We start from the raw sequence: 25933 nt of genomic DNA on the forward strand, positions 1-25933 counted from the left end.
TATTTGCATATTAAGGGTATTCATTCCCATATGGAAATGGTCTCTTTTTCTTTTGCAAGATTAGGTTATCTTCTTGGAATTGCTTTTTATTTTTTAAATAAGTTAATGATTTAGTCTATATAATAAGATACATGTTTATCTGAATTCTAATATTAATTTGTAGGACCTTAGCTTCCTATATTGTTTATGATTCACATGGTAACAGATTGTATCTTAGCTTTCAAGGTAAACTATAAATAAAAAAGAAAATGAAAAAACTATATGGTTTTCCTTCATCTTAAATCAAACAAATATGATTAAAATAGGACCCATCTAAGCCCTTGATCCACCATCAAAATCAAATCATAGCCTTTTATTCATGGACCCACCTATAGCCAGAATATGAATTTTGACTTGGGCCCCTGCGTTTGGTGCAATTCTTTTGACCCAATTTGCTAGTTAGGGGGTTCTCCACATGACGTGGCACTTCATTATTATAATTATAATTATTTTGTAAAGAATATAGAGAATGATAATATAGGGTTTATAGCTAATTTTGGTTTCCATTGGTGAAGTGTCAACGTATTTGGTGACACTTTAACTGAAATTCGATTATGAAAAGAAATAAGAAATCAAATGAAAATTAATGACTATCTTTATTAATTCAAAAATAATTAAATGGAAAATTGATGACTTACCAAACACAACATTTTCAAATTAATGACATACCTTACTCTTACTACACCTCCAACTCTACTTTTGATGACATTAAGATTATTAAGAAGAGTAAACGACTTTTTTTCACCCAAATAATGGTTTAATGACATTTTCTCACTTATATACTTTCATAATATCACTTTATTACCTAAATTTATATTCTGTTTCCAATTGCCCATTATGCATTACGCGACCTTTCAACTTCTAGGCTGATTTCTGGTCATTTCCAGTTTTGAAAATCCACCCTGAAACCACCACTAGAATCCTCATCCTCTCCTCTCAAAAACCCCCAACAGCCTTGACCCCAATTGATCGCCGCTGTCCTCATCCTAGTGTTTTGGTTGCATGATGAACTTAGGGTGTGCTTTTTCGGTTGATTCCGTTACCGGAAATTGTCCCTATCACCACCAATCGACTCCTTGGATCTTCCTTTCCAAAAGCTCCAACATTCTCGATCTTGTTTGCTCACCAATCAGCGGCGATAAAAGCTTCCATACCCAAGGGTTTTTCGAGTTTTGATTAGAGAAAGAGAGAAGGATATTTTTGTCTTTACAATGAAAATCACTGTATTTCCCACCCAAACCATAGAGAAACATAATAGTTGGGTAGTAAAAAGGTATTTTAAAAGTTTAAGGGTAGGAAAGTGTCATTAAGCCTTTTTTTTTTTTTTTTTTTGCGGGAAAAAGTAGTTAACTCGTAAAATAAATATCATAATAATATAATCACTAAATTCTATGACGTAAATAAAGAAGTAAGATGAATAAATTGTTAGATATGGAAAGGTTATAATTAGTAAGATGAATAAATTGTTTAATAAACTATTTGATGTTAGCTAATGACCAAATAATTTTAATATGTAAAAGGATACCATGCCTTTGATTGTCAATTTCTTTAACATATGCTTACTATTCTTGTTTAATATTATATTTAAAATAGTGAAGAATATCCACCAAATTAAATAACACAAACAACATCAGTTAGTAACTAAATTGAATTTAATATTTGCAAGTGAAGATGGTATACTAACACTCAAATATATTATCAAGGCTTTGTTTTGTGTCGGTGGGTCTTTCATAAATTAAATAAAATCCTAACTTATTTATTAAATATTCTACCTAAACACCTGCTTTTCATAATAAAGAAAATATAACACAAGCCAAGTTCCTAATATATAAGTTCAAGTGTTATTTTCAGTCATCAACTTTCTTTATCCTTTCAGAATTTCTCAAGTAATTATAATAATATAATATTACTTGTATTTTGTGTTCAAATTTCTTATTCATCATGTTTTAGATGTATAATATTATCATTTTTTTGGTTTAATATAAATTAAAAGTATTAATCTCAAAGGATTGACCCAACAGTTAAGGAGCTTTGCTACCTTCTTTGAATTCTTGTCTTCTTGGGTTCAAACTTTGGGACTATCTATCATAATAACATTGTGGTTTACCTGGTTGTGAGTGTTAAACGAACCCCAAAAATTAGTTGAAGTGCGCACAAACTGACCCGAACACTCTGGTTAAGTTATCAAAAATAAATAAATAAATATAAGTATTATTCTGCTTGTTGCTTAACCAACGACTGCTAGTGCTGGTGCTGGAGCTGTGATTAAAGAATGAGATTAACGACCTAATCTATTATAAAGTTGGTCTACTCGACAATGTGGTAAAAGAAATTAAAATAATAATAATTGTAAAGTATGTGAAATCCCTTCAATAATTTATTGAAAAATAAATGAACAAGAATTTCCAATTTATAAATTAGTTAGAACTTAATACTCAGTGGATTGAATGGACTGATTCAATCATATCATATATTATAATCTCAAAAGATATTGCTTGTGGGTCTATTATTTTCTTATCAAAAATATGATTTTTTGTTTGTTTTCTTCTATATATGATACAAGGAGAAATTAGAAAAAAAAAAAATTAAAAAAAATATAGAAAACATTATTAAAGATAACATCATTAATTGTTTTAGTTGACAAAAATATATTTTTATGATAAATTATAATATTTCGTGCACCATATTTACTATAAACTGATGCGTGTTTTAATATTTATATAAAAAATAAATAATGTGATTTGTGTTGGCAAGGTAGAATTGTCATTTAATAATAAATTAATGTCATCAAATTCTAATTTTACTGGAAATATTCGACAATGAAAAAAATGAGATGATTAAACAAAAACTTAACTTATTGTTAAGTTTGCAAATAGATTATCGAATTACATTCAATATAGTACAACTTTTATTAACATTGTCGACTATTTTATAAATTATATAATGAATTGTTGATGCATGATTTTGTTTTGATGGGATCCCAACGACATTATAAACAAAATTCATTTTTTTAGTACTCAAAATTGAAGGCCTTGTACTTTTGTTTTGTGAATTAAATTAGAAATTAACTATATATTGAGAAATTATAATTTTTAATTTTAATAAACAACGCAAAGTTAAACATTATTAACATCAGGTCATGTATAAGTAGAGTAGATAAACTATAAAATGGGAAGTAAGATAGATGATGAAGCTCATTTTTTAGGTAAGGAATGAATGTCATTGACTTGATAAAACGAGTCCAATGACATGAAACTTAAGGAATGAAGATCTTAATTGACTCGATCAAACTAGTCCTTTAATGCTTTAGAAGTAAGAGATTATCTTAAAATCTATGAGTTATCAACATTTGGCCTCTAATTCCTTTAGAAAAGACACAACAGTGCATAACGTTACTGCTAATTATTGGATTTGTCAATATGTTGAATGAGCAAAGATGTTGGAATTGGCCGACGATTTGTTGGAATATAAACTTTGGCTGAAAATTTGAGATTTTCAAACTTTTTAGATGGAAAAGTGTCGTTAAGGCAAACCTTGGGTGGAAGAGTGTCATTTACTCTATGCTGAATGGATAAAGATGGGTATGATGAGTTTGAACGTGTAATATTATTTTTAAGAAAATTTTCAAGACTTTTAAGACAACCATTTGATACATTGAATCTGTAACTCTTATGGTCTTCTGTGAGATCCATTTGTTGTCTTCTTTGTGATGTGGAAGGCCCATCATCCATGGCGTAGATCTGAATTCTGATGAGAACAATAGCTGTAGTTTTTCTTATCTTATTGGGTTTCATTCATTTCTCTTCTTTCTCAAGTTCATTCCTTACTCAATTACCAACTTTATTGTCCCTTTTACTTGCTTTCGCTACTTTGGGCTTCATAACATTTGTCGGTTCCAATTGACATGAACTTTGTTTAGTTATCTCCGCCTCAATCTGGGCTGTTTTAGGTCCACAATACTCATAACTTTGTGTCCGGTGACATGAAGCAAGCTCTATTTAAGCATGCTTTTGTCCCACCCCACTAATTTGATCTTTAGTCCCCATCCTCAGAATCAAATAAGGATACAATTGTCATAAACACAACAAAATTTTGCATCGCCAAAATCAACACAAACTCCAATCAAAACACCACATTTTATTCAACAACCACCATCGGCCTCTCCTTCTCCACCATCATCTCCCCCGTTAGGGACATAGCTAGGATTTTTAGTCAATGGGGTCAAAACATTAACTATAAATCGAAGCCTCAAATCTTATAACTTAGGTTTTTTAAAAAAAAAATTCTACTAACCTAATAAAATTCAACTCGTAAACCTATGAAAACTTATCAAATCAAACTCTAAATATCAAGCAATTAACCAATATATCAAAATCCCTAAATCTTTACAACTTAGGGTTTTATCAATTCTTTAAACTCATTCAAAATTAACTCGATGATTAACCAAAATTTATCAAACCCAACTTAAAACAACACCTAATTAACTCATACCTTAACATAAACAATATTAAATTAAAACACATATCAAAATCTAGGAATTTAATATTCCAATTTTAAATCCTTTTATTAAACTCAACAATAACTTATAGCTCATGATCTTTTATAAATTAAGAAAATTAGAAGAAAAGATTTTTAAATTAAAAAAAAAATAAACGTCATCTTGCCTTGTAAAAGAATAACATTTATTGAGTAATATAACCAAAGGACTAAGAAATTATAAAAGAAAAAGGAGAGGAAATGAAGATGAGAGAAAATGTAAAAAATTATTAATTAATACAAATTTTTGTGGGCCAAAATTTTTAATACTATAAAATATAAAACTTTTTCGATTTTTTTCAAAGTTTGAACTGGTTCAATTGTACTCACATTTTATACACTAGCTGCCTTCCCTGTCCCTCGCGGTCTCCTCTACTCCGCCTGCCATTGAGCTTGACCAAATCATCGGCAACACCACCATCAAGAGAGCCTTCAACACCTATGACGCCACAGCTTATAATTTCATCATCATGGGAAGCTACAAAGGAGAGCTCAACCCATTCGTCATTGTTGGCCTTTCTTCAAAGCCAAATCATGTTTTTGGAAAACCCTCTTATAGCTTTGATACAATCAGGAGGTATACATAATGAATAATCAAATAACCAAAATTCTAATGCGTTTAATGGGCATGCTAATATTAAATCCACAGATATTTTGTCCTCTAACCAAAAGGGGGTCAATAATATTATTATCATACACAAAAGCAATCAACAAATAAATATAAAATTAACCTTCTAATCAAAATGAATTATAAACTAATCCCAAAAGCTGTGTACGTATAGTACTTTAGTCTTTGCATTAGTTTAATTTAGAGTATTACAATTCTAATAAACCTTTAATCCAAGAGTACTACACTTATAAAGAAATCCCCATACAAAGTGATGTGATAAAAAATGAATGGAAGAGTAAATATAATGACTTTGACTTTTTATTTCATTCTTTTATTCATTTTTTACCACCTTACTTTGTATGAAAATCTTTGTAAGTATAGTATTATTGCTAATCCAATGGTTTAGACTTAGATATTTTGTTAAAGAAGGTGGCCAGGTTCTTTCTCTTAATTAATATTCTTGTAGGAGTAAATTATTCTTCAATAATGAAGACCACAATTATCAATTTTAATTAACTATGCACCCTCACTTTTAAACTAATTGGAAGTGAAGTTGTTCTCAGCTCTACAGTTCATAAGTACTGAAAATTTGAAAGCACTTTTATTTAGTGTTGAAATATTTCCTCAAAGATTAAAACCAAAACTTGTATAAATATCAAATAAAATTGTTGATACGAAAACTTGTACCAACCTGAGAGATCTGATTGATCCTGATAGAATTGGAACTGATGTGTACATGATTTAATATAAACCAACGATGTAATGTAAAATACGGGAAAGTAAAGAATACAAACGGATTTTTTAAGTGTTTCGGCAAGTTGAGACTCAAGCCTACGTCCACTGTTTTCTTATTGCTTTAGAGAGCTTATAAGAAATATAATAATATGCTTGGAACAAATTGCTAACCCCTCTCTCCTCGTTTAAGGGAGTATTATACAAGTTTTAGTAAAAAGGAAAGAGAGATAAGTTTGGGATTCCGATTAGATTTGGTATGTAATCCCGTGATCTTCGTGATTGAGCGCTAAGATTGTATTGCCAGCGGTGTTGATCTTATCTCTTTCGAAATATCTGAGATTGGAGCTTATCTTTGATTTTGTTGAACAACTGTTAGGATTGGTTGTTGTGACAAACTTCAACTGGATCAAGCTTACGCTACATCGTGCTGATTTTGGGTTGAGCTCGTCTTGGGTTGAGTTGATTCTGGGTCGAACCAATATTTTAAAACCTAGCCCGGCCTGAGCAGTTGGATTAGGAATCGGCCAGTGAGCCAAGCTAGGGGAGGCAAAAAACTGGAGAGGTGATTTTGCCCAGTTTACTCGCGGTTGGATCGGGAGTATTGTAGCAACCGCCGGTCCAACCGGTTTTTCCCAAAAAACCGGGTCAAACTAAAAACCCCTCCTTTTACATTCCTAAACCCAATTTCCTTCATTTCCTTCAACATTTGCGATTTCTTCTCTTCATAGCATCGAGCCCTAACCCCATTATTTCACTCTCCCGTTGCGATTTCTTCATTTCACCTTCGATCTCTTCATTTCATCTCTCTCAACTTTTTCACTTTCAATTTTCCACTTCAGCGACAACCGACAACCTTGTTTCATCTTCATCAGCTCACTTTCACCTTCAACAGCAGCTCCAATCGATGTCAGGTACCAATCGGTTTTTCATTTTTTCCGATTGCTTTCTTCTTCATTTCATCTCTCTAACCCTTTTCATTTCATATCTTCATTTGCATATCAGGTACCACTTCATCAGTTCATTGCATATCATCAGCTCCAGTTGAGTCCAGGTACACTTTTTTGCTCTCTCTCTTTCGCAGATGCACAAATACTGACCAAACTTTGTGTATATTTGATACGAGTATAGGCAAATTTATAAAATGTTTTAATTTTAGCAACTGGGTCTTTCTTACAAAATGTATATTCGATACACGTATAAGCAAATTGTTCATGTTTAGAGTCTAAATTTAGGGATTTGATAATATTAATTTAAGGATTTGGTAACATTAACATTTGGTGGAATGTCCCCGCTTGTGGTTTTTCTTATGTTTTTTTGTTGCCATTTGTCTCTCCTTGTACTGATGGGGTGGGTGGATGTTGTTTGCTGCTGGTTTTTCTCTTGTCAGCTACTGAGAGAGTCTCTCCGGATGCTGTGGTGTTTTGTTGGCTGTTGCTGCATGTTTTGTGGGCTTGTGTTTGGGGAGTTTTGGCTTTGATTGTGTTCCCTTTTGGGTGGTTTTTTATTGGCGTGCTTTGTTGTGGTCTTATTCGTTTTCTTGTTTTTGCATTGTGTTTGGTTCTTTTCGCTTTAGTGTTTTGCTTTTCTTTTGTGTATCTTGAAAAGGAGTTATCAGAAAGAAAAGAGAGGAAAATGACATGTGCTTGACTCTCTTGATTGATTTATTAGGCTTGTTTTTAAAAGGCTTAACAGGGGCTAATCAAACAGGGTTGTTCTATAATTCAATTAGTTTAAAATGGGAAGTTCTAACTTATGTTTTCATTTTTTGACGGAATTTTTTGTAGATGATGTTGATGATGATGATGATGATCTGTCATATGATGTGTGAAGTTCAATTTAGGATGGATTGAAAATCATTGGATGAAGAAGACCATTTTTTGCTAGAATGTTTATTAATTATTATATGATTCCTTTTTTTCATGAATTTTGTTATTTTGATTTGTAATCAGTTGTAACAAGGATTCTATTGATGTTTGATGATGCATTGTTATCCTTAAAAAAGATCCTTAAACATGAAACCTAAGACCTAAAAAAAATTACGATTGTAAAACAATAAAACTAAACATTAGTCAACATTGTTCCTAAGTATTGACTATTGATGTTTGATGATGCATTGTTAAGGAATTTTTTTCAAGAATTTTTATTCTGGATTCTGGATTTTTTTAATGCTGACATTATGCTGATGTCAACATGATGTCAACATGCTGACATTATTTTGATTTCTAAAGAGGAGGCTATGCTTCGGGTTCAGGTCCTCTTTGGCCTATTAAGTGCACTCCAAGAATCGAAGTCTTCATTTGTCTTTTCTGATGCTACTTCCTCGGGTGTTTCACGTCTTCGCTGGTTCCCATATCTGTTTTCATATTGCAAATATACTTCTGCAAGACACTCTCTTATCTCTCCTAGTTGATTGGCATATGCTTCGTCTTGTAAATTTTCAATTAATGTGTCTAAGCCCTTTTCTGAATGCGCTAATTTAATTCTAGGATCAAATATGACAGCTAAACAATAAATAAAAGAAATGGATTTCTAATATTTTTTAAATTTTAATTCCTATTGGTCCTGCTAAAATTTCATTGTTTCTATTTTTTTAAATAAATCTGAAATTTTTATAATTTTATGTATTACTAATGGACTAGTAGAATAATACACACCAGAAAGTTGTAAAGTGGATTGATAAAAAAATTTAAGAAAAGAATGAATTTTTTTAGCTATATGTCAATCATAGTTTACCAAATAATGAGGACCCCTATTATTTGCTACAAAATAACTAATTAAATTTGTATAAGGTAAACATGAATCAAACATTAAATAAATACTATTCCATCTAATAGGCATGTCTAATGCAAAAGTTCTAGGAGACATATTTAATTTTATACAAGCATTTTAAAATTCAGCATTTCTTCTATTACTACTAGTAATCCAAACTAAATAATGCCTAATTCTATCAATATTATTTTTAATTTTTTTCACACCACTTCTCACAATTAAATTAATAATGTGACATTTACAAAGTTGGTGAAAAAACTTCAAATTGTCATAAAAAGGAAAATTTATTTTAAAAAAATCTATAGCTCTACTATTAGCACTTGCATTATCTAAAGTTAAACTTATCTATTTGTGAACAATACCATAATATTCTAAAACTTCAACAATTTTATTATAAATTTGTTAACTACTATGATTCACACCCATTAATCTAAATCCCAATAAAGATTTATTTAATTTATATTCGTTATCAAAATAATGAATAATCACATAAATATAATCCTGTTGAGTTTTACCACTCCAAATATCTACGGTTAGAGCCACACTAACATGACAACTATGTATTTTATTTTTTAATTTTAATTTCATTTTCTCAAACAATTTTATTAAATCACTTTTAGTTGCACTTTTAGAATAACTTTTAAATACTAGAAAAAAATAAATTTTTAATAAATCTTTTAAAATATTTATCTTCAGCCATATTAATAGGTTGATGAGTTACAACAATATATAAAATTAATTGTTCCCTATATACATTAGAATTATAACGCCAAGTAGTACCCATATTAGTTATTTGAGTTTAATTGGTTTCTCTATTTCCATGTTGATTCATATGTTTACTAACATGTCTTGTTAAAGTACTAGTATCATTACTTGCATCAGTTTTATAAATATTTTCACAATACTTGCATCTTGCTTTCTTCACTTGAACTCAATTTTATGTCTCATAAAACTTATCGAAATGCACCCAAACATCTGATGTATGCTTTTCGTCGGTTTCGACTGCAATTGATGAACCCGCTTTTGCTTGAGATAGAGTTGGACGAGGACGGTGATTACAAGGACGACTTCTGGAACCACCGGGAGCTATAACAACATGGGGAGGAAGGGGAAGAATATTATGAGGTATATTGGATTCTGAGAATGAGAAAGCAGGACTATTTGAATCTACTGCATTTACGTTAGTAAATTCAAGGGAACTAGGATAATTTTCTTCATCATCGAAATTGATGAGACGGAAATATCTATCTATTCTAATTAAAAAAAAAAAAAATTGGATATAGAAGAAATAAATAATTAAAGAATGAGAATTGGAATTTGGAAATATGCATTGAAAATTGTAAAAAACTAATAAAATTTAAAATAAGAGCAAATTGACAACAAAGAGATTGAGAGATTTCAATAGAGAGAATGAGAGAATTTGGGATGTGAGGAAATATGAGAGTTTAGGCCCTATTTATATAAAAAAATGGAAAAAGAAAATGATCAAAAAGACCTCTCAAGCTGTTATAAAACGACTATATTTCAAGGGTAAAATGAGTTTTTGCAAAACAAAAAAAATAATAAATGTAATTTAATTTAATTTTTTTTTGTCCAACCCACGGGTCAACTTGTGAAGGCCTACGAGTTGGCCTATGAAGGCTCAGCCTATCCAACGGGGTATATGCGGGCTGGGTTGATACGGGCCAAGTTAGGGTTGACCGGCCTAATCATGCCCATTTGTTCCACTTCTGGTTGGAATATAAACTTTGGGTGGAAAAAAATATTATTTTGAAACATTTTAGGTGGAAAGTGTCGGGAAAAAGCCGTTTACTCTATGTTGAATGGATAAACATTTTAAGTTTATATGTATAAATATTATTGTTGAGAAAATTTCCAAGACTTTTAAGACTACCATTTGATACATTAAACCTGTAACTCAAGGGTCTTCTGTGAGATCCATTTGTGCCTTCTTTATGATGTGGAAGGCCCATCATCCATGGCGTAGATATGAATTCTGATGAGAACAATAGTTCAATTTTTTTCTTATCTTATTGGGATTTGATTTCTCTTCTCTCTGTTTTGGGCTCTGTTCAATCCTCGCTGAATTACCAGCTTTAAGGTCTTCTTTACTTGCTTATACTTTGGGCTTCACAACACTAGTGGGTTCCAATTGACATGAACTTCGTGTAGATCCACAATACTCTTTTCAAGCAACCATTCTCTTGTCTTGATTATAATTTGTCCTTTGAAATGAAGCAAATAAGGATAAAATTGTCATAAATAAAATGAAAAATTTGCATTTCCAAAATCAACACAAAACACCACATCTCATTCAATCAGCAACACCACCATCAAGAGAGCCTTCAACACCCGTGGCACTACAGCTTATAATTTCATCACCATGGGAAGCTACAAAGGAGGGCTCAACCCATTGGCCTTTCTTCAAAGTATAGCTTTGATACAATCAAGAGGTATATATAATGAATTATCACAATAAACCAAAATTCTAATGCGTTTAATGGGCAAGCTAATATTAAATCCAAAGATATTTTGTCCTATAACCAATAATATTATTATTATACACAAAAGCAATCAACAATTAAATATAAAATTAACCTTCTAATCCTTGCATTAGTTTAATTTTGAGTGGTACAACTGTAATAAACCTTTAATTCAATGGTCTAGACTTGATACTTTGTTTAAGAAAGAAGGTGGCCAGGTTCTTTCTCTTGTAGGAGTCAATTATTCTTCAACAATGAAGACCACAATTATCAATTTTAAATTAATTAGGAAGTGAAGTTGTTCTCAAATGCCATCTTTTATTTAGTGTTAGAAAGATTAAAACCAAAACTTGTATAAATATCACAACAATATAATATATTTTTTATTTTACATTAAAATTGTTGATGTTGGATTTTACATCAAGTGGAAATTCTCTTTTTAACCTTCTATCGCTATAATAGAATTGCTTCATTTGCTTTGTTGTTCCCGACCTCTTATCTTTATTTGCTCTAAGGTTTTGCAAATACAAATTAGTGTCAAGGGTACATTTGTAATTGCACTTAAGAAAACACAAATTAGTGGTAAAATATACAAATTATTACTTGTTAAACAGAAATGACATTTTACATAAAAAATCAAAACGATAAATAAATATGATTCTAACATAATTAATATAAAGACGTATACTAAAATATTATTCACATTGACTATGAAATTATATAAAAGTAAATAATAATAAATATGAAAATAATATAGTATATCATACGTGAAAGTAAGATTTATCTTTAGATTATATCCTTATTACACATTAATTTAAAAACGAGTAATTGATATATCATAAAATATAATATAATTTTTCAATTAAAAAATGTGACGAAAATAAGTTGTAATGAGGGTGAATAATGGTGGTTATAATTAGGTCAATTTAACAATAATTTTCCATGTAATTAATTAACTTTAATGGATTCGTAAAGTACCGAGGGTCACTTTTGCACACATGTGCAACTCTGATTAGCCGTCCTTTGCAAGATTATCGGGCCAGCACTTTCCAGCTAGCACTTCCACGTCTCCATTTCAAATCTTTTTCATATCTAAATCCAATTAATTTTATTTTTATTTTTATTTTCTCTGAATATTTATAGAAAGTTTAAACACATAAAGATCTCAGCCAATGACGTGGCTTCCTTTCCATCTCTACCAAACTATCCAAACACGCCCTCCACTTTTTTCTACGCACTTTTTCCCTTGTCTCCCTTTCCCTACCCGCCACGTCATCCTTTCTGCTAACCTGTGCCGACGCTACCACTACGCACCCTTTCTTCCATCAATCAATCTCAGCCATCCGTTCCCCATTTTGCTCAAACCAAACCGAAAACCCACTTGCTCAATCTATCTGATTTGCTTAAAAAAGCTCAGAATTATCTGCCTCTTTCCATCTCTCTCTCCCTCCTACTGCAGTTTCAGTTCGGGTTTTTGTTTTCACCAGAACGGTGAGGCAAATCTGACTGTTGATTGACTTAATCAAACCCACTTGGTGCTGTTTGATTGATCACAGCCGTTGAGCTGTTTCTGTTGTCTGGAAGTTACTTGCTTAAACGGTAGTTGGGTTGGCTTCACTTGCCGTTTATAGCAAGTGAACCAACTTGGGCTTGGTCAAGTGAACCAACTATACACAACTAAAATAGAAACATGGGTTTGGTTTAATTATTATTATGATGCCTGTCTTTGTTGTTGATGTTGTTCAGGTTTTTGTCTAAAATTGGAAATAAAAAAAATTAAATAATTGATTTTTTGGGTGAGTGTACGGAAGGTGTTTGATCTAATTAGTCCATGGAATGTTTGATCCAAGCCCTGAAATTTGAAAGCTTGAAGGTGGGTTTGGTATGTGCTGAGGTTGCTGAGATATTTTCAATGGAAGTTCTTTAGTAGCGTGGTTTTTGACGTGCATCTGAGCTGATTTTGATCATAAATTTTCTGGGTAAATTGAATTGTTTATGATTTTTATTTTTATTGTTTGTTATGGTGAAATAAAGATTGATTTTTTATTTTTGATGTGGTTATTTATTTATTTATTTGTTTTTAATGTTTGTGTTGAAGATATGGAGAGTAAGGAGCTGAATTTAAATAAGGAGTGTGGTGCTGGTGTTGGAAATAGTAAGGGGGGTGGAGATGGGTTTGTTGATAGAAGCAAAGTGAGGATTTTGCTATGTGATAACGATGCCAATAGTTCGGAGGAGGTTTTTTCGCTTCTCGTGAAGTGTTCTTATCAGGGTATATTTGATTTTGTTCTTTATTTTTGTCGGTATGGTATATGTATGTAGGTTTTTTTTTTTTTTTTTGTTGAATTCAATTTGAGTTTGTAGTGGATTACATGTGTAAGCTAATTTGTTTTCTGTATTGTAGATTATTGAATTTGACGACATTGATGTTTGCATACTAGCTGCTTATTTTTTTTATTGTACGATTTATTGTGTAATTTTCAGTTGGGAGGTTTAATAGATGTTAAACATGTAAGGAAGCATATATTTTAATTTGTTGTACATCCTTGTTTGCTAGAAAAAACTGGGAAAAAGAAATGAACTTTCCAACTATTTTCGGTTTTTTTTGGCTCTTAAGAGTGTAGAATTCAGCTCAACTAAGCCAAATAATTGTATTAGTTTTCGTCCGTTAAGTTTCTTTGTCTACTTGTCTCACCTCTTGAACTAATTCTTAGGCTTAGCTAATGGTTACTTGCTGTTCTATTGACGCTGGGTTGAATTGGTTGAAACAACTTACATTTATATTGATGATTGTCTTTTTCAAGTGAAGCAAATATGGTTGAAGAATTGGCAATGCTTTTTAGGTGACTTATTTTGCAATTAGTCTTCCACATATTTATTAATCCTGTCCTTAAGCTATCCAATGTTTCATATAAATGATTAAGATAATTTTTAACTTACTAGTCATGTTGCCAGTTGGTGCTATTTCTTTCTTTTTGAAATGACTTTCTTCACCTTTAAATTCTATCGTACTTAGTAATGTTCCATCTATCTTGGGAGTGCTTCGTGGTTCTATTACTCATTGATGTATTTAGTTTCCTAGACCTGGGCTTTGTCATGGTGATCTGATATTATGTTTTTCTTCACAGTGACTGCAGTGAGGTCAGCTAGACAGGTGATTGATGCATTGAATGCTGAGGGATCTGATATTGATATCATACTTGCTGAAGTTGATCTCCCCATGACTAAAGGCATGAAGATGTTGAAGTACATCATGCGGGATAAAGAGCTACGACGCATACCTGTTATCAGTGAGCTTTTTTACTACCTTTTCGCCTTCAATTTCCACAATTATGAATTAAGTTCAACCCTTAATATCTGTTTCTTTTTTGGCTTGATAAGTGATGTCGGCACAGGATGAAGTCTCTGTTGTTGTCAAGTGCTTGAGGTTAGGTGCAGCCGACTATCTTGTAAAGCCTCTACGAACTAATGAATTATTGAACTTGTGGACACATATGTGGAGAAGAAGGCGAATGGTTGGTTTTGCATGGAATTTGCTATTTTGTTGCCTCTGTCCTTTTTTTCATTTTGTTTCTGCATTTTTTCTTATGAATATTTTCATTCTAATTAGTGCATATCAGCAGTTGTTAAGGATATGCACATAACGTATTTATGAATGCAAGGAATTTAGATTCATCAAGTATGTGTTTCCCAAGAGATTAATACTGAAAAAGATATTTTTGCAGCCTGTAAAAATTACTTATTCAGAGTTCTCTCTCTTTATGGTGTATTGCCTCAGAAAACAGAAGCGTGCAGAAAAATTGTACTCTTTTATTCAGCTAATAAGAAGCAGAGTCATGTATTCATATTCCAACTGATTCTAAGTAGCCGCCTTCATACATTTGTGTTACATATCCATTTGCACACAAGTATTGTTCAAAGTTTAGCTTTTATATAACCAAACAACATCATAGGATTCTGGTTAATTCTGGTGTTTTTGGAATTTTTTGAGCTTTCTTTGATTTCAGAGTCTGAAACTTTTTTTTGTAACCCCTGGTCTTGGTGGACAATTTGTCCTTTCTTTTAATAGCCATGTGGTTTACTGTTCTATAAATCTCATTACACCCAATAATGCAATTTACCTTGTTTCTTACTTAAAAAAATGAAAAAAAATCAATATTCGTAGAATCATTCAATCTTTTTATGTTTGGCAGCTTGGCTTGGCAGAAAATAACATTTTGAACTATGAGTTTGATCTGGTGGCATCAGACCCGAGTGATGCTAATACAAATAGTACTACTATGTTCTCAGATGATACAGATGACAGGTCTCGGAGAAGCACCAATCCAGAGACAGGAATGTCAACTCATCAGGAAACCGAAGTGAGTGTTGAAGTTTTGTAACTTGATGATGCATTAGATTAATAATGCACATATTAAATTACTGATTTCGTGTGTCCATTTATATGCTTTTCTGTTTCAGTCTATTGCTGTTGCCGTTGTTGCAGCTGCCGCCGCTGCAGCTGTGGCCACCATTGCAAACACTAGCAACACTGCTGCTGCTGCTTTTGTGCCTCCTCTATCTGATGAACCAGAATGTCGGCCTGATGTGCCTGGAATTTGTGACCGCCGGACGGGTGAGCACTTCTTACCTTTCAATTGCTGCTTTACTTGTATCATGGTTGGACATGCCATTGACCTGAAATACTGTGTGGTTCCCATAAAATTTGGACAAATTCTTAATTTTGGATACTCTTATCTTAAATTGACGATATTTTCCAGGTCAATTTTCAGCTGGTCCAAAGAAAAGTGAACTAAAGATTGGTGAGTCATCAGCCTTCTTCACCTATGTTAAATCAAGCATGCCTAAAAGCAATGCCCCGGGGATTATCAATGTTGATGATAATTCTACTCAAAATGTGAGGATGGAAGAGAAATGTCAACCATGCGGTCAACAGGTGATTATTGATACACAAATACATGAAAATGGAGAGGCATGGGAAAACTGTTCTCAAGGAGATGAGTTTCCTAGCAGTAGTAGTGTCCCAGATTCTCTTTCCTTGGACAGGTCCTCTACCCCTACAGTGTCTATGGATTTTCCACAAAAAAGGCATTTCATAAACGAAAAGTTTGCTCAGGCACATGCACCTCCTAGAAATGAACCTCAGCACGAACTATCGGGTTTACCTGCACAAACCACATATCCTTATTATATGTCAGGCGCAATGCATCAAGTTATGATGCCATCATCAGCACATCTGTTTCGAAAGAATCTTCATGACCTTCAAAATCATGCTACTTCAGCAATGCTTCCTCAGTACAGTCACCTACCACAGTGTCTCCCTCATGTAAATGGCATGGCACCTTTCCCCTATTACTCAGTTGGTATGTGCTTACAACCTGGTCAGATGTCTGCTAACTCATGGGCGTCATTTGGGAGTCCATCATCCTCTGAAGTGAAGTTGAATAAAGGTGACAGAAGAGAAGCTGCATTGATGAAGTTTAGACAGAAAAGGAAGGAGCGCTGTTTTGATAAGAAAATTAGGTATGATAATAGAAAACGGCTTGCTGAACGGAGGCCCCGTGTGCGGGGACAATTTGTTAGGAAGATAAATGGTGTAAATGTGGATCTTAATGGGCAACCTGCTTCAGGTGATTATGATGAGGATGAAGATGACGAGGAAGAGCAGGCATCAAGAGACTATTCTCCTGAAGATGATACTTCAGGATATTAATTTGAAGTTGTTGGTTATTGATGAAGGGTTTATTCTTTCGATGTGGCAACCTGCAGTTACAAAGCTTTTGTTCCGGAAATCTCTGCACCTTTAGCTGTTTCCCGTCTTGACAAACAAGAACTAATGTTTGATGGCTTAATTGTGGAATACAAACATAAATCCATTGTTTGGAGGACACGAATCAGGCCAAGTAGAGACATTTGGTGCTTCCAATGCATACGCATCGGGGTGGTTGAGGTGATGTTAATGTTCATGTGGCACTTTGGATGTCCCTTTTTCTTCACTCTGTTTTGATTATCATTGGGTACCTATCAAATGGAGTGTATGAGTTTTAAGTATTCCGCCATTGCATATGCGGGGGAAGGATGCAATCGCTACTTTGTATTATCTCCATGGTCATATATTTAAACAATGCGAATAAAAACCTTCGCAATATCTGTTTAGAAATGTTGGCCTTATGGGAAATCGCTCCAAACGAGCATGTAATCTTGTATGGAGTTTTATAATGAAATGGAAAGCATAGACTTTCGTCTTAAGATACCACTGTGACTGTGATGTAAACTTTTCTTTTGTTTTTTTTATTTTTTTTTAAAGAAATAAGGGTTGAGTAGTGAAATACTGTGAGCAAATGTTGACAAGAGAAAAAGTTTGAGGATTGTGTTAAATTTGATAGTATAAATTAGGGATTAGAAAGATGTTGAATTGTGGTTTGTGTGAGAATCTGTCGTCAAATAGGGGGGGAAAGAAGACGAATTTTTTTGGAGGGTTATCGGCTAATTGACAATGTTATGAAAGAAAAGAATGAACAATAACGCTAGCTGTCTTTTCGGTGTTGCCAGCCTACGTTACAATGTAGCGGTTTAGAATAAAACACAACAGCAATCTGATAGGACAAGATTTTAATAATATGATACATTAATTCAAAAGAACATCATCTACTATCAACAACTGATGCAGAGCCCATTTGTTAAAGAAAGTTATCACTTGCAATATTTATTCGGGTTGATATGAATAATTTATGGGCGCCCTTCAAGTGGAGGCTTTTTGTAATGACATCATCACATCAAACCACCAACCCCCCACCGCCCCCCAGCCCAAAAAAAAAAAAAAATTTTAATTAAAATAATCAAAAAATATTTTTATATTTCTCACTGGCATTACATTTTCTCAGCAGTTTTAACTTATTGAAGATCAACAAGATCCTAAGAGAAATCACATTTTCGCATGTATCATTGGTTCTTTTAATTTCAGATTTAATGCCACCAAGCATCTACTTCCCTATATATTTCTAAGTAATCAAATATTCTAGCCAAGCATATTGCATGTATTGTTAACCAACATCATCAACTTTATAACAGAGAAAGAAAATAAGTAGGTATTCATCTCTACTCTTAACTATGTAAATACGAAACACTAAATGAGATGGATGACAACACATTTCTGATATTGTCTCGATTGAAGATTACATAAAGAAACAACAGATGTGGGACAATTTTGTGCATCCTTTGACTGACACCCTGCAACACACATTATAAAACCAATAATAATGATAACATAAATCACAATTATAGAATCAAATTACATACACAACAATCTTGACGGAATGCCAAAGTGTCAAAAACAATTGGACATTTAGGAAAAGCACGGCCGACGAGCTAATGAATCAGCTTAAAATAAAGGATCAATATGATGGCAAGAACTAGGACAGTGATTACGGAACCCGTTATCCATTTGTTCCTGCTCATCCTTCGTGACATGGCCGTAAGGACCTTCTTGCTTTTGCTAATATTGTCATCCACTGTATGGAGCTGCAAAGGAAACCGACTAGATCTATAAATTATCTGCCTTCACCATTTGATTAGACAATTATGTCAGTAAAACTAAGTCTTAGAAGCAACACACTCCTTGATGAGCCTCCCTTTTAGAACAATATAAAGCTTTGATAGTTCATATCAAACAAAATCATTTCAAGGACATGTAGCTCTTAAAGGGCTTACGGTGTTATGCGCATGCAGAAGAGACTGGCGTTGTTGATGTAAATCTTGCAGTATGGAGACACCAAGTTCTTCTGTTTCCAACATTGTTCTTCTACTTTCCTTAATTCTGTCGGTGGACTGGTTTAGTCTCTCTGTTGTCATCAACAACCTTCCTCTTTGATCGGATGATACCTGTCGAATTATCACAAGTTTCAAAAGAAGGCACCACAAATTAAAAGAGAGAATTTATTCTGAAGTTCACATTTGAAAAGCTTCTAAAATTGACAAGAAAATATCATAAAGGTTATAAAAATCAGACTCTGCACCAGTTTAAAAAATTGGCAGAGAAGATTATGCAATATGGAGAACCAAACATTATACAATTTAGAATTATGAAAGTTACTCACAACATGATGGAGCTGATTGGATATTTTGGGATTTTACAAGAGAATTGGTTTAAATTTGTAAGTTTGAAAAGAAAAAAATGATGAAATAGATACTAGAGAGTAAGGACAAGAACAGTACACGAACATTTTTATCCTGCATTCGAATGAACATGCTCAAACTTTGATTTCTTCAAACATCATTTACCTTTAGTATAAGTACGTCTAATATATACTCTAAATCATAATGAAGTGCTTATTTAAATTTAATTATACAGGAGAAGTGAGAAATTGAAGAGAAAATTGTCAATACAGTAAAATGTTAACTAATGAAGTTGTGGTTCGACATCTACAGGATTAGCATAGTCCAAACTCCAAACTAGTAGGAGAGGGCAGATAATGGGATAGGAAATTAGCCATTGCACTTAAAATTGAGACTCTTATTAAATGATCTCTTATCAAATAAGGATAGCTGGCATGGCAATGAAAATAATAACTGGCGCATGGACTCATCAATCAAGAAAAACATACCATCATTGCATCTGCCATTCCTGATTCCAGCAACTCATCTCGTGCGGCGAGGTTGGTATTACCAGATGTGATTCTCTTAACTTCGTTTTTCAAATTGTTCAAATCAGTTTTGTATTCTCTTAACTTAGCAAGAAGCATGGCCTTCACGTTTGGCGGCAAACTCCTTGCCTCAAGGTCCATTTTCTGAATCTGGAGAATTTAATGTAGGAGTTACATAACAAGTTAAAGAGTTCAGGAAGAAACAGAGATTTAAGCTGCAGAAAGTAGTTTCTACAGTACCAAAGTCTCAGCATCGTCCAATCCAGTTTTTATTTCAGAGAGTTTCTGCTTCCTCTGTTCTGATTATGAAAGGAAAACATCACTTGTCAGAAAAAAAACATAAGGAACAAATTGAACAATTAAACAAAATGCAAGTGCATATACGAACCACTAAGTTATTTCCTACAAGAAAATGAATCATCTGATAATTCAATTTTAAAGGATAGTGAGATTCACAAACATATAATAGGTGATGAAATTTTGCATTCATCAACAGATAGGCCAAGAAAACAAAAACAAAAAAGATGCTCTTGTTTCAACATTTTATTGCTGATGGTCCCTTCAAACCACATTTCCCCAAGCTGTAGTACCTAGTTGTGTATCTTAATATGCAGATATAGAGAAAAAAGAAAACTGATGAAAAATAGCCATATAAATTGTTTTGCAAATTAAAATCACCAAAAGGCACTATAAAGGAAAATAAGGTGCACAAAGAATCAACCAGTGTTACATATTTCAATTTCGACTATCACTGTGCCAACACTTATACAAGACATATAATCAAAGTCAGAGATTCTAAAATGACAAAACTTCCTCTCCACTAATAATAAAAGGAAAACCTTCACAAAATTGAAGTTGAAATAGAATTTAACATTATATATTTTGTAAGTATGAAGATGAAGTAACCAGGTTAAAAACAATACTAGCAATCAAATCCTACAACAAAACAATGAGAAATTAACAGCTGTAACAGTTAAAAAACACATAGCTCAAAATAAAACTGAATAAACGTGAATATAATCTACACTGCTGTTTAACAATTCCTTTACTTACATTCAATTACCTGATCATCCTAATGAAAATCGGACAAAGCAAACAAAAAACATACTTATTAATTTTGATCAATCAATCATAAAAACTTCATTAAAAAGTTTTGAGCGATGTTTACCTCCGGTAAGAGCCGTTGCCGCGGTGCACTTCCGCGATAGACCGGCGGAGAGCTCGCAATACTGGCGCTCGTATCCTTCAAAGACCTGACTCATCCTTGCCTCGCCTGACGAATCTCTCACCCACCTTTGTTAACCAATCACAAATTAAATATAAAAATAAAATTCTAAAGTCTAATTCTAATTCTTATTAAATAACTCAAAGCAAAGATGATGATAAAATCAGATGTAGATGGATCTAATTAGAATTATGAAACAACTAAATATATTAATAACTCTGCAATGTGAATAATGAAAATAAGAAGGTACCGGGAAAGTGATCAGCGAGTTAATCGGAGAAGAAAATCGAAAATCGGAGGATCCTGCTGATATAATTTGTTTTCTGGAGCTTTGGATTTGCGAATTTGTTATTATTTACGTCAATATGCCACGGAGTTTACTATTGCTCGGTAATGCCCTTGCTGATTCAATTAAATTACTGATATTACCCCGTGCACGGAAATATTTCTTTTTGTTTTACGGGAAATAAATTTTTTATTTTAAAAAATATATAACCATTCTAAGGTTAATTTCATCGGACTTGAGTAATCTTTCACCTCTTAGGTTAAATAGTCCAATTATTATTAAAAGTTATCAAATATCTTTCTAGTTAAAGAGGTGTTTTTTTTTTTTTTTTTTTAATGTTTTTATAGAATTTTATGATATTAGTGAAAAGATTTTTGGTTATTTTAGTGAAAATTTCAATATTTTTAGATAACGTTTATGATGTTTTTTATTTAAACATTATTTGAGTAAATTTAATCTCGAGTCACCTAAATAAAAAATAATACAAATAGTTAAACTTTAGTAAATTATATATATAATCAACCATAAAACTTAAATTACAATATGAAAAATGAATTATTTTTGTCTAAATTTGAAAATGATAAATGATAAGCGATTTTTTTTAATCTCAAAATACGAAAAATAATTATTTTGATAAGTAATACATTAGATTACAGGAGAATACGTATCTTGATAAACTATTTATAGGTCTGAAATTAAATAAATACGATTATACTATTTAAAAACTAAAAATTACCTGATTAATGTACCTTCGGTTCGGAAAAGGGCATAAAGGAGAGAAACGTAAAGTGCATCAATGATCGAACCACTCCATGCTATTATTAAAGCGTTTTGTACACAAAAAGGCCCGTCCGCGTTTTATTCTTACTTTTGTCGCTGTGCTGCATTTCGATTTCTTTCGTTGAAGTTATTAAATCTAAAGAAGAGTAAAGAAATCATGAAATGATTATCCGCCATGTAATGCCGGCTATAGGAGACAAAAGGGACCGTCGAATGCACATTTCATTTGAAGTTCACCTTCTTAAGTAAGTATTATTATAATTATACACTACTTGTTCGATGAATGTCCTCAAAGAAGATGCACTTCTTATTGAAACCAAAATGGCGAAGCTTTTTCCTGCAAACTGTGAATACTCAGAAATCCAACTATATGTTTTGCGCTCTCTGCTCCACAATGCCGATTAATGAAGCACCAGACGAGCTGCAAGAGCTGTGTAAAGTTGTTTCTAGCTCAGTAGGTGGCTTAGATGATTTAGAATCAAGTTTAAATCAGTTTAAAGTTTCTTTAACTTCATCACTTGTTAGCCGGGTTATAGATTCTTGTAAAAATGAAGCACCCACTAGAAGATTACTACGTTTTTTTTTGTGGTCAACACGGAATTTGAATGCGAATTTGGAAGATAAGGATTATAATTACGCAATTCGGGTTTTTACTGAAAAGAAGGACCATACAGCTATGAATATATTGATTTCGGATCTTCGGAAAGAGGGTCGGGTAATGGAGACTCAGAGTTTTGGTGTTTTGGCTGAGACCCTGGTTAAATTAGGGAGAGAAGATGAGGCATTGGGCATTTTCAAGAACCTCGACAAGTTCAAATGTGCACAAGATAGTGTTACAATTAGTGCCATTGTTAGTGCTCTTTGTGCCAAGGGGCATGCTAGGAGAGCAGAAGGCGTTGTTTATCACCATAAGGAGAAGATATCTGGTGTGGAGCTTTGTATATATAGGAGTCTTCTTTACGGGTGGTCTATGCAAGAGAATGTGAAAGAAGCACGGAAAATTATCAAGGAGATGAAATCAGCAGGGATTATGCCAGATTTATTTTGCTATAACACATTCCTTAGGGGTTTGTGTGAGAGAAACCTTAAGCGTAATCCTTCTGGTCTTGTTCCTGAAGCTTTGAATGTGATGATGGAAATGAGGTCCTATAAAATTGCTCCAACCTCGATTAGTTATAATGTATTGCTTTCCTGTTTAGGTAGGACAAGAAGAGTGAAGGAATGTTGTCAAGTGCTTGAATTGATGAAAAAGTCGGGCTGTGCTCCCGATTGGGTTAGTTATTATCTTGTTGCAAGAGTGTTGTATTTGAGCGGTAGGTTTGGAAAAGGTAATAAGATAGTGGATGAGATGATTGAACAACGGTTGATACCTGATCGCAAGTTTTACTATGATTTGATTGGTGTTCTCTGTGGGGTTGAGAGGGTGAACTTTGCACTTGAGCTATTTGAACGAATGAAGAGAAGCTCATTAGGTGGTTATGGGCCAGTTTATGATGTGCTAATACCAAAGCTCTGTAGAGGGGGAAACTTTGAAAAGGGTAAAGAGCTCTGGGATGAGGCCATGGCTATAGGTGTTACTCTATGCTGCTCTAGTGATGTACTGGATCCCTCAATTACTGAGGTGTTTAAGCCAACAAAGAAGGTGGATGAAGTTGGCTTTGATCACAGAACACTCCTGCCGCAAGCACAAGCTACAAAGACTAAAATAGAAGTTAGTAAGAAAAAGAAAAGCAAGAAGAAAAGGGAAAATAAAAGGAATTCATCTTCAAGTTAAACTGTAAGTTGTATTTTCCTCATATAGTTCACAGTCACATTACTTCCCATTGGGCAAATTATTCTTGTTATTACAGTTAGCTAATATGACGCTATTGCTAAATTATACCCCAGGGACTATTGTTCACTCATCGATTTACAAATATCTTAAAATTAACTGTATTTGTGCTTTGACAAATCTATTATTTCCTGGGAAGTTTACCCTTGAAGTTCCTTTGTTTCTTTATTCATTCATCTCACTGGCATCATGTACCATGTTGGACAACGTAAATAAAAAATTCTGGGCATCTGAAACATCTCATAGATGTGTTGTTCAGCTATTAAACTGAAATTATTTTCATTATAATTTCGAAGGATACAAATTTGATAGCTGAGAACTTTTTACTCTTTTTTATGAGGGCTGTGGGAAATGTTGTTTGGACTGAAAATTCTATTGAAACACCTCCTAAATTTCTGGAATTGATATCTTTGCATGTTTGTACATTACTAATTAGTACTAAATTCTTTAGGAGAATATCATTGGATTTCTGTACCCAGATCCAAATGTCCATGCATGAAATCTAAAGCACGCATATTAGCTCCTATGAAAGTGAATAGATGATTCCAGTAGGCCCCCGCATTTTATTTTTCTTCTTGTGACAAAACCAAATGTACTTTTCATTCCAAAATCATATTTAGAAACTGGATTATATTAGCATAATAATACCTATTCAACAATTTTATAGATAATGCAGTTAGTTAGATCTCCTGCAGTAGAACAATTGTAAGGGAATTTCTAGGAAGTATTTCTGTTAGAATTGGTAATAAGAACATATGGATGTGAGCAAATTCATGACATAAATCACCATGGCATTTGTCTGTTCCTTATCCAACTTGTCCTTTCCCTTCTTTGGATATGCATATATAATATTCTTGTCGGTTGCCAAGAAAAGATCTCTTTTTCTTTCTATTTGTGCTACAGTGTGCATAATGAGTCATCACATACGACAAGCACTCACTTTCAAGAATAGATGTAATTGTCTCCCAGTTTTGGCATCTGGGTTTAATGTAATTGGGGATATTACCTCAACTGGCAGCCTCATATGTAAAAACCTTCCACAATTGTTTCATCCTTCCTTGAGGTTCGGGCTACAAAACATTTTTTTTTTTTTAAATTTTATTATTATTATTTTTTGCATTGAGGCAGCCTAAATCTTGTAAACTAGTTCATACTTTCTTTTGTTAAATGCTAACGATCTGAGATGTGACATAATATCTAATCTAGTTTGGTATCCATCTTTTAGGTTGATCATTGCTTCTACCAGTTGAGTTATGGAAAAGATTGTGTTGATACCAATACAACAGAGTGACTAAATATGCAGGAAGAAGAAAAGTGAAGTAGAAATATAAAACTTAAAAGAAAGCCGGGCAGAAAAACTACTTTTACATCAATTTAATACAAATAGAAGAACATTTCAGCTTGTGGGGTACTTCAAAAATCACAGGCAAAGAGGCCCCTTGGTGAGTAGTATGGATCACTAAAGCCTCCACTCGAGGATAAAAAAATCCAGACAGGTTGTTGGTTGGTTTCTCCTCTGCCATACCCCATTTGACTTCAACCCAGTTCTAGATAACTTTCTTATAATTGGATCTGGATTCTCTCGTGATCTGAACAAAATACATTGTTGTGATTAGTGGTTATTTGATCGTGAGAGTTGATTATCTAAACAGAATGCCCAAGTAGTAGTAGGAATCTTTAGCAGACACGGTTCGTAACTTATAAAATTGAATGGTTCAATTAATGAGAGATCTAGGAGCTGGCACATTGCACATGGGCATGGCCATAGATTAAGTTGAATCAAGACGTGATCCAATGGGTCACAGCCCATGTTTACCACTTGTTCATAATGCGTGTGGCCCTGCATTTATTTTTTTAATAACCCTTCAAATTTTGTGATTGATTAAATTTTATGTGACAAGTGCTCTTGACATGATTCAATATTTTTTCCTTACAATTTGGAACCACAGAATCAACATGTTAAAGCCCATTAGAAAGAGATACTTTTCTGTAATAGT

At 33.0% G+C, this 25933-nt stretch overlaps 3 protein-coding genes and 1 long non-coding RNA gene across 4 annotated transcripts; 3 read left to right on the plus strand and 1 right to left on the minus strand.

Annotated features, from left to right (window-relative positions):
* The first annotated feature begins 6625 nt into the window (after positions 1–6625).
* On the plus strand, positions 6626–7897 carry LOC116113915. The gene is made up of 3 exons (XR_004125486.1): positions 6626–6831; positions 6923–6971; positions 7705–7897. It is a non-coding gene; the product is annotated as an uncharacterized LOC116113915 (long non-coding RNA).
* A 4618-nt stretch (positions 7898–12515) lies between these two features.
* LOC116113656 (two-component response regulator-like APRR1) lies at positions 12516–17421 on the plus strand. Its single transcript, XM_031399817.1, has 7 exons — positions 12516–13151; positions 13271–13444; positions 14301–14462; positions 14554–14687; positions 15366–15533; positions 15634–15787; positions 15933–17421. Exons 2-7 carry the CDS (start codon positions 13273–13275, stop codon positions 16883–16885), a joined length of 1743 nt encoding a protein of 580 aa, XP_031255677.1. The 5' UTR covers positions 12516–13151; positions 13271–13272; the 3' UTR covers positions 16886–17421.
* A 683-nt stretch (positions 17422–18104) lies between these two features.
* On the minus strand, positions 18105–21422 carry LOC116113642 (vesicle transport v-SNARE 13-like). Its single transcript, XM_031399792.1, has 6 exons — positions 21290–21422; positions 20983–21107; positions 20055–20113; positions 19776–19964; positions 18883–19053; positions 18105–18693 (listed from the first exon to the last, which is right to left on the minus strand). Exons 2-6 carry the CDS (start codon positions 21074–21076, stop codon positions 18541–18543), a joined length of 666 nt encoding a protein of 221 aa, XP_031255652.1. The 5' UTR covers positions 21077–21107; positions 21290–21422; the 3' UTR covers positions 18105–18540.
* Positions 21423–22088: 666 nt separating this feature from the next.
* Positions 22089–25635, plus strand: LOC116113727 (pentatricopeptide repeat-containing protein At5g61370, mitochondrial). Its single transcript, XM_031399891.1, has 2 exons — positions 22089–23882; positions 25162–25635. The coding sequence occupies exon 1, from the start codon at positions 22389–22391 to the stop codon at positions 23877–23879; it is 1491 nt and encodes a 496-aa protein (XP_031255751.1). The 5' UTR covers positions 22089–22388; the 3' UTR covers positions 23880–23882; positions 25162–25635.
* The last annotated feature ends 298 nt before the right edge of the window (positions 25636–25933 follow it).

The sequence above is a fragment of the Pistacia vera genome, unplaced genomic scaffold, assembly GCF_008641045.1.
Source record: "Pistacia vera cultivar Batoury unplaced genomic scaffold, PisVer_v2 Contig121, whole genome shotgun sequence".
Lineage (NCBI taxonomy): Eukaryota > Viridiplantae > Streptophyta > Magnoliopsida > Sapindales > Anacardiaceae > Pistacia > Pistacia vera.